Raw genomic sequence first — 8,811 nt, 5'->3', positions numbered from 1 at the left:
AAAAAAAAAAAAAAAAAAAAACAACCCAAGAGAAAAAAAAAGGAAGGTATGTATGTGGGAGAGAACTTATATTAACACATGAAAAAGGTCAAGTGGCAGATTTCATATCTACACAGAGAACAAGGAATCTGCTTAGACAGCCAAACCTTTCCTAAGGAAGTGACTCAGAAAGGAAATTTAATGTTATCCAAGACTTTAACTGTAAGAGATGATGACAAACTAGCACAGACTACAAAGACCCTGACTACAAAGTGGAACCAAGGTTGGGACCATTGTGCAGTAATAATGTACAATCCCTGTGTTTGATTCCCAGTACTGAGATGGACACACACACACACAGACACACACCAGGCATCTTATTCCACTTTAGTCCCAACAATGCTTAACAACTCTGACATCAGTCATGCCTTGGATTTCTATACTTCAAACTGAGGGGTGGCCAGCCCACTTACCTTCTTGAACTAGGTCCCACACTGTAACTTCTGCTACAACAGACAGCCATGTCAGGCCACCCTGAAAAACAGGGATTCTGTTTTATACAGCTAGGCTTCACTCAAAGTAGGAGGCAATCAATCATTAGCCCCACATTTTATCCTTTACATTTCCTAAAATCCCCAAGGCTTTTCTCCATCAGAATGGGTTGCTTCAACCCAAGCAGACTTAGGGTGACGTGGCCTCTTTATGAAAGATAAAATAAAAGCATATCTGTGAGTATGAAGAAGAAATAAATAGGCTTAAACGGTAGACCCAATCCTCTTCTTCATCTTCTTTTTCTATAGGATAGAGGCATTACAGTTAGTTTCCCCTAATATTTGCCATTGATATTCCCTCTATGTGGTCTAATCAGGCTCTAGGAACTTAAAAGGAATACCTAATAAAACACATTTTCTTTTCTTCCTTTTTTATTAATAAGCAAAAATAATTAAAAACAAAAACCACAACAATCTTAAATGCAGAAGAGCAGTTAAATAAAACTGCTACCGAATTCAAGGATGTAGCAAACGTACATGCTTCCTCACTGTGAGGCACATGACTGTGTATGTAGGCAGGTAGGCAGGTAGGGTTGTCTGCGTGTGTATGTCTGTATAAAACCAAGAAATACTTGAGAAATGGAAAGCACTATGGGGCAGAAAGCACGAACTTTTCATTATGCAATCCCAAAGCGCTCTGCTCTTTTTCTTTTCTTTGCCTGTAACAAAAAGCAAGAAGAAAAAACAAATTAGATTGCAAGATAATAGCAGACTAAGTTCCTGGCATCTTTTAAAACCAAACCTGCATTAACTGTCAAAAGGCCCAAGAAGAGATAACACCTGACTTCATGGCAGAAATTTTATTCCAGAATCCCTCAAGTTATCCAGTCAGAACTGGGAGGCTTAGTGAAAAAGGTGAGAGACTAAAGGTAGACACAGCCACCCACACATATACATAAAGTTAGACACACCCACCCACACATATAGCATAAGGTTAAACAAACAAAGGGTGAGGAGGAAATCACTAAGGGAGTGAAAAAACTGAAAAAAAGCATGGCAGAAAAATGTAGAGTTCATTATAATCAGTAGGAAGATGAGATTTCAGAGGACAAAGGGTTAAACAATACCATCCACCGAGAGGCTAACTCTTCAAGAATAAGATGGAAGAGGAAGGGTGTGAATCAATCTCTCTTCTCTCTCTTTCTCCCTCTCTCAGCAAGCCTTCTCCCTCATGTCTGAATTCCCTCAGGCATTCATTTATTTAGCAGCTCCCATGTGGTGCTATATATGCCTCTAAACACGATTGATACTCTAATTACCTTCAGATACCTACTCAACTGCCAGGGTCACAAGGTAACACCACTAGCAGGTGAGTACAACGAGGCGCAGAAGTTATGTATTATGTATGGATCTCTTAAAGAAGGGAGTATTGGAAGTGGGCATACAGTTGACCACGTGTGGCCAAGGACAGAGCACTTGTGTCCTTCACTTTCATTCTCAACCACTGTCCAGACCACAGGCAGCGTTCTGGAGTCAATTCACACTTGAGGTTTAATAAACATTTCTTTCTTTTCTTCCCCTTTCCTTTATTTCTTTGTTTTTGTTTGTTTGTTTGTTTTAAGGCAGAGTACACTTCAAATCCTTTGGTCCATGTAAATAAGCTGCACTAGCTTCAGGAGCTACTGCTCTCTTCCAGACCATGACTTCCAATCAAAGCCATTGTCTCTGCCACCCTCTAACCTGGAGAAGCCAACGTTCCCACTGCCATTGTTTCTGCCACCCTCTAACCTGGAGAAGCCAATGTTCCCACTGCCATTGTTTCTGCCACCCTCTAACCTGGAGAAGCCAACGTTCCCACTTAGGGAAATACCTGGCTTAATAAAAACTTACAAATAAGGAGATAATTCTAATCAGAAGAAGTAAGTGCATCTTGCTAAATCAGCAAGTAAGCAGGTATTACCTATAGATAGTATTTTATTTCAGTAAGCAGGTATTACTTATAGATAGTATTTTATTTCAGTAACACAAGTTTAATTTTTTTTTACTTTTTTTCTTAGTGAAAAGTATAAACTAACCTTAATTTTTTAAGATTTGTTTTATGTACATGACTGTTTTGTCTGCATACATGTTATGTGCCATGTACATGATGGGAATTGGACACGGGTCCTTTGTAAAAGCAACAAGTGACCTTAACTGCTGAGCTATCTCTCCAGCCCTTGATCTTGATCTTCATGGCATATATTCTTACTTATAAAGAAACTTTAGGAAATAGCAAGATGGTTCAAATGGCAAAATGCTTATTGCACAAGTCAGGACCCACACACACACGAGCAGACTGCCACACGCCTGTGAGCTATCACCAGGTAAGGGAGGGTAGGCAGACCCCTGGAGCTCACTAACTAGCCAGCCTAATCCACTAGTGAGCTACAGGTCCAGTGAGAGACCATTTTAAAAAAAGAAAAAGAAAGAAATGAAGGCAGTCAACGTTTATGTAGAACCTTTATGTTCTACATGCACATCTGCACACACACTGAGACACCACGTACAGTGGGGCAAGGGAAGCAAATGAAACAAAATCAGAAACTTTTCCATGATTTGGAGTAAAAACATTCATTTTTAAAACACTTATCTCCAGATGAGGAGAAGCTCTGCAAGTTCAATGTTAAATCGGTCTACATAGGAGCTATACAATGAGACCCTGGAAATGGAGAGAGGGAAAGACTGGGATAGGAAAACTCTTAATGGTTAAAAGCATTTGCTGTTCTTGCAGAAGACCCACGTTTGGTTCCTAGCACTCACATTAGGTGGTTCACAATCACCGTTAACTCTAGCTCTGTTTTGGCCTCCATAGGAATCTAACATACACACCTATAAATAGAAACCAAAGCTAAGGCAGACCATGATGGAACATGACTGTAATCCTAGCACTTAGGGCACTGAGGCAGGAGGACTGCTTCAAGTACAAAAAGCAAGACTGGATGACAGTGAAGACCTTGTTTGAAAAAACTAAACTAGACTCACCAACATGAATGCCCAATCCTGGGCTGAACAAGGACACCAGTGGACATGCTAAAGTGGGCAGGAGAAAAGCCCACGAAGCTCAATCCTACACAAAGAACTGTACAATACCAGTTCATACCTAGTACTGTAAATCTGACCAAACACCCACAGACCTCAGGAATGAACCCACTACTATTCTTCGGGTAAATGGACATAGTATCATTACCTTCCAATCCCTCTCTCTATCTGCCTACAGCAGGGAGTGTCTCTGTACAATGGATAGTATTGTACAGAACTGATACTATAAACTCACAACTGATCGAAGCGCACAGAGTAAGTGTCTATGGAGTACTCAGCCACAAATGGCATCTATATGGAACATCACCAAAGCTCAGGGACTATTGTACAAGAGAAGGCAGAAAGACAGTAAGAGCTAGAGGTTGGAGAACAATGTCTTTTTGACATGACTCACATAGCAGTTATGGTTCCCCACACAAGACCTGCACAAAGAGCCGGGCAGTGGTGGCATACACCTTTAATCCCAGCACTTGGGAGGCAGAGGCAAGCGAATTTCTGAGTTCCAGGCCAGCCTGGTCTACAGAGTGAGTTACAGGATAGCCAGGGCTACACAGAGGAACCCTGTCTTGAAAAAAACCAAAATACCTGCACAAAATCAAGCTAGTAAACATTCCAGCATGGAGAAAGAGGAAGTTCAAGTGCTCCCAGCCCTAACTGAAGAGGTACTAAGAGTTGATGGCTTCCAGGGGACGAGCCAGTCTTCTTTCCAGGTTCCTGGGGGGCTCCATTGCATGCCCTGAGTCTATCCATCCACTAGCCCTGGTACCTATGAGTATATGAATAACTCTGGGTTTTTGTAAAGAGGTATGCAGTGAGTACACCTGGAAGGAACAGGTGGTGAGTATGATCAATACATATTGAATAAAACTCTCAATGGATTATTGGAGATATTACATTAAATAAGGGAAAAAGTAGGCAATGAAAATAGAGGTACTTCTGCCTCCCTCTCAATGTAATGTCCCTTGTCTTCCTTTAAGAGCACTATGGAGGACCAGAGAAACAAGAGTAGGTACAAGTGCTAGTCAAGCAGGCCGGACAACCTGAGCTCAGTCTCCTGACAGACAGTCAAGAATGACTCTCCAGAGCTGTCCTCTGACCTCCACACGGAATCCTTGACACTCAAGGGCATGTATGTGCACCCATATGTGCTTATACATACAACTGTTGGTTTTTTGTCATTGTTGTTTGATTGTATTACTAGCTTTACCAAGCATTCTAAATGTAGTTACCTCTGTGTCCTCTGTGGTTCCAGTTCCAGCTGAACTTGTCACAATCCCGAATCTCTCCTTCCGTTTCTTCAGCTTCTCATCATCCTCAGACTGTCAATGGACAAAGACAATAGCAAAACAAGTTAGACTCTATTTACAAAGTTTACAAGAATAAAAATGTAATTGATTGGTTATAATATGCAAGCCAATCTTATATCAAGAGCCAAGGGTCATACAAACATAAAAGACAGAAAAGAAAATGCGTAATAACCACCTAGGCATGGTGATACACACATTTAATCCCAGCACTTGGGAGGTCTGTGAGTTCGAGGCCAGCCTGGTTTACAAAGCAAGTTCAGGACAGCCAGAGCCACACAGAAAAACCCTGTCTTGAAAAAACAGAAAGAAACAAAAACAAAACTAAAACAAACCACCTAGTAATATGGTTTAGCTGCACTTTGACCCCAAGGCCTCATGTGTTTTCTAAGTCTGGGACTAGAACCATGACAGTGGTGAGACAGTTAGGAGGTTGGACATAAGCAGGAACTGTCTAGGTCAGAGGTGGTGTCATTTCAGGAAGGATTAACATTGTTCTTTTTTTTTTTTTTTTTTTTTTTTTTTTTTTTTTTTTTTTTTTTTTTTGGTTTTTTTTGAGACAGGGTTTCTCTCTGTAGCCCCGGCTGTCCCGGTACTCACTCTGTAGACCAGGCTGGCCTCGAACTCGGAAATCCGCCTGCCTCTGCCTCCCAAGTGCTAGGATTAAAGGCGTGCGCCACCACCGCCTGGCTTCATTGTTCTTACAGAACTCTACGTTGATTCTTGTGAAAACAAATTATTCAAAGGGAAAAAAACCCTAATGTAACCTCTGAGTCATGTTTTCACTTCCTGTTCAGAAATGTGACTTTTATTCCCCCTCCTGAAACATTCCAGCCATGATGTAATAAGGCAACCAGGAAGATGTGGGACCCATGTTGCTGCTGTTTGAACTTTTAGCTCTAAAACACTGAGCTAAGCAAGTTTCTTTATCAAGTTACTCAGCCTCAAGTGTTTTCTTACAGTAACAGGAGACAACTGCAGTTAGGATATAGTTATTTTAAGGAGGGCCTCGTTTCCTCGAGGTCCAGCATGGTGGTGACTAGTAGTGGGTCCACTGCCAGCATTAGGAGAAGTAATCAGGGAGAATGTGCTACAGTGAGCTCCTGACCAGTATGAGCAACATAGCAAGACATTGTCTCAGAAATTGAGAGTCTAAGATGGCTGAGTCACAGTGAAGTATTCACTGTACATATATAAGGATACAAGTTCAACCCCGGCACCCAGCACATAAAAAATTGGGTAAGAAACTGTGTGTGTAATCCCAACACTGAGTTGAAAGAGCCAGGGAAATAGATCTCTAGGGTTCACTGGCCCCAAGTCACCCTAACCTACTCAGCAAGCTCCATGCAGGCCAATGAAAGACTCCTCAGAAAACACAGTAGACTCAGCTAGACGGGGCTTAGCTAATAAAAGCCCTTGCCACACCTGGCCACTTGAGAATGATTCCTCATATCCTCATAGTAGGAAAGAACTGATTCTTCCAGTTTGTCCTGTGGGACAGATGGATACAAACTGGCAACCGAATAACACCTGAAGTTGACCTCTGGCCTCCATATACATGGGAGCCCACAGACATTTAAATAAAATAAGCTTTAAAAAAAAAAAACTTAAAAAAAGAGGAGCAGTGATGGCACACACCTTTAATCCCAGTACTTGGGAGGCAGAGGCAGGTGGATTTCTGAGTTCCAGGACAGCCTGGTCTACAGACTGAGTTCCAGGACAGCCAGGGCTACACAGAGAAACCCTATCTTGAAATACAAAACAAAACAAAAATTCTTAAGATTATTTTATGTGTTTTCCCTGAACATGTCTGTCATCGTATATGTGCCTAGTGAGCAGAAACCTGAAGAGGGTGTTGGATCTCCTGGAACCACAGCTATACTTGGTTGTAAACCACCATGTAAGTCTGAATCTGTGCCTCTGGAAGAGCAGCCAGTGTGCTTGTAACCACTGAGCTGTTTCTCCTGCACCCGAAAGACAGGAGGCAAGTACAGTCATCTGCCAGAGGCTCTGGATACTTTCCAAGCAGTTGTGAAATTCATGTCTACCTAGTAACTGGGGAGAATATTTCAGCTTACATTGAGTGGGAGAGAGCTGGTCATTCTCTTTAAGCTGTTCTAAAGAACCAGGCTGCAGCTGAGTGTGGTGGGCATACCACCTGTAACCTCAGCAGCTGGTTCAGAGGTGCTGAGATTTCAGCTGTTGGGCAACTGACTGGGCATAATTAGGAAAGATGGTAAAAGAGGAAATCACAAAATAGGATAAATAACTAAGCTGTATGTGGGTCCTTACCTGAGTACATGCTGGAGAGTGCTGGAGAAAGCAGATGGTATAGTTTTTTAGTTTGTTTGCGACAGGGTCTTTTTATGTAGCCCTACCTGTCCTGGAACTTCCTATGTAGACCCAGCTACCTCCAATCAGAGTTCCTCTTGCTGGGATCAAAGACCTGAGTCACCATGCCATGCTTTTTTTTCATTTCTGAATGTACTTCTGTGAGATTCTTCTAGGTTAGATTTTTGTTTAAATTTTGAATTATTTTTGTTTAAATCCCAAGAATTCATATTCTGTTGGCATATTATGTCTCTGAGTATTCCAAAACCAGAGACCAAGCAAAGATAATCAAGATACCTACAAATGCACAGGGATGTTCCAATGCCTTATACTTGAGTCCCAACCAAGAAACTGCCTTTGTCCTTGCAACCACTTCCCTAGGCAACGTCAGGGCAGCTACCCAGCATTCTGTGCTGGCTCAGGTAAGCCCATCTCTTCACACAGCCAGAGTGAGCACTAGCCAGAGCTTAGACTTTTTCAGTTTATTTTCTTCCCTTTGCTGTAACTTTTTTCTAGTAAGTACTGTTAAGGTTTCATAGGGGCTGTGAGATAGGGATGAACTCTACACAAACTACTTAATCATTGAACATTATCAGAATAAATCAATACCCACCTAGTTTTTGTAAGCCTTTTCTTTATAACCAAAACCAAATCTACAGTAGGGTAGTCATCAAATTACTCAACTACTAAAAATGGCAAGCAGGTTCTAAGAAAAAATGGGCCTTGTCCTTGACCAAAAATACTAATCTGTGTGCTTCTATGTGCTTGGTATCATACACAGTATCTCAATTCTTATAATACTACTATGAATTATGCACTATAAACAAGTTAATTTCATAAACAGGAAACTCAGGCTTAAACAAAAGTCTCACAAATTTATAAGCAGCAGAATCAGCCAGGACTGGAATCCACAACACTTAAGAAATCACTTTTCCTAATTTCCTATTTTACATAAACCCATCTTTGGAAGAATAGTACACTGTGTTTAATTCCCAAAGCAGAGAAATCACAAGATCCTTACCTAGAAGTATCTGTCAATTACTTTTACCCACCCTATATTAGTTATATCACTGTGTCAAACTAGGATCCCATCTCCTACCACACCAACTGCTTTCTACTTTCTAAGGCTATGGGGAAAGGACTCCAGCTAGTAATCTCGTACTGAACTTTCCCCAGATAATTTGTTTCTAACTTTTGCTAACTGGCTATTCCATCTGTTGAAATATAATACATAATTAAAAGGTTTCCAACAAAAAAAAATCCATTACATTTTCACTATCTAAGTCAAGGTTCCCAAATACATTTGATTTTGCTGATTGCCACTAAGATTAAAAACTAAGTTCTGGGGCTGGTGAGATGGCTCAACAGTAACAACACCAACTGCTCTTCCGAAGGTCTTGAGTTCAAATCCCAGCAACCACATGGTGGCTCACAACCATCCATAATGAGATCTGATGCCGTCTTCTGGTGTGTCTGAGGACAGCTACAGTGTACTTACATATACCAATAAATAAATCTTAAAAAACAAAACAAAACAAAAAAAAAACTAAGTTCTGAGTTCGAAGCCAGCCTGGTCTACAGAGTGAGAGTTCCAGGATAGCCAAGGCTACACAGAGAAACCATGTCTC

The 8,811-nt window shown here is 41.2% G+C and overlaps 1 protein-coding gene and 1 long non-coding RNA gene across 8 annotated transcripts in view; one reads left to right on the top strand and one right to left on the bottom strand.

The window, feature by feature from the left end:
• The window catches only part of LOC116076406, a 3,256-nt gene extending 882 nt beyond the window's left edge, over positions 1-2,374 (top strand). The window contains exon 2 of the long non-coding RNA XR_004112934.1: positions 2,093-2,374. This is a non-coding gene — a long non-coding RNA (uncharacterized LOC116076406). The remainder of the gene's footprint in view (positions 1-2,092) is intronic.
• Positions 885-8,811, bottom strand: part of Sarnp (SAP domain containing ribonucleoprotein) — a 56,721-nt gene continuing 48,794 nt past the window's right edge. For all 7 annotated transcript variants that reach the window (XM_031350178.1, XM_031350180.1, XM_031350175.1 and 4 more), the window contains 2 exons: positions 4,778-4,867; positions 885-1,189 (listed from right to left, as the gene is read on the bottom strand). In XM_031350178.1, the coding sequence (XP_031206038.1) occupies positions 1,148-1,189; positions 4,778-4,867 (132 nt within the window). In that variant the 3' untranslated portion in view covers positions 885-1,147. The remainder of the gene's footprint in view (positions 1,190-4,777; positions 4,868-8,811) is intronic.

Source organism: Mastomys coucha, unplaced genomic scaffold, assembly GCF_008632895.1.
Source record: "Mastomys coucha isolate ucsf_1 unplaced genomic scaffold, UCSF_Mcou_1 pScaffold4, whole genome shotgun sequence".
In the NCBI taxonomy this organism is placed as follows: domain Eukaryota; kingdom Metazoa; phylum Chordata; class Mammalia; order Rodentia; family Muridae; genus Mastomys; species Mastomys coucha.
This window is presented reverse-complemented; position numbering and strand designations above follow the sequence as displayed.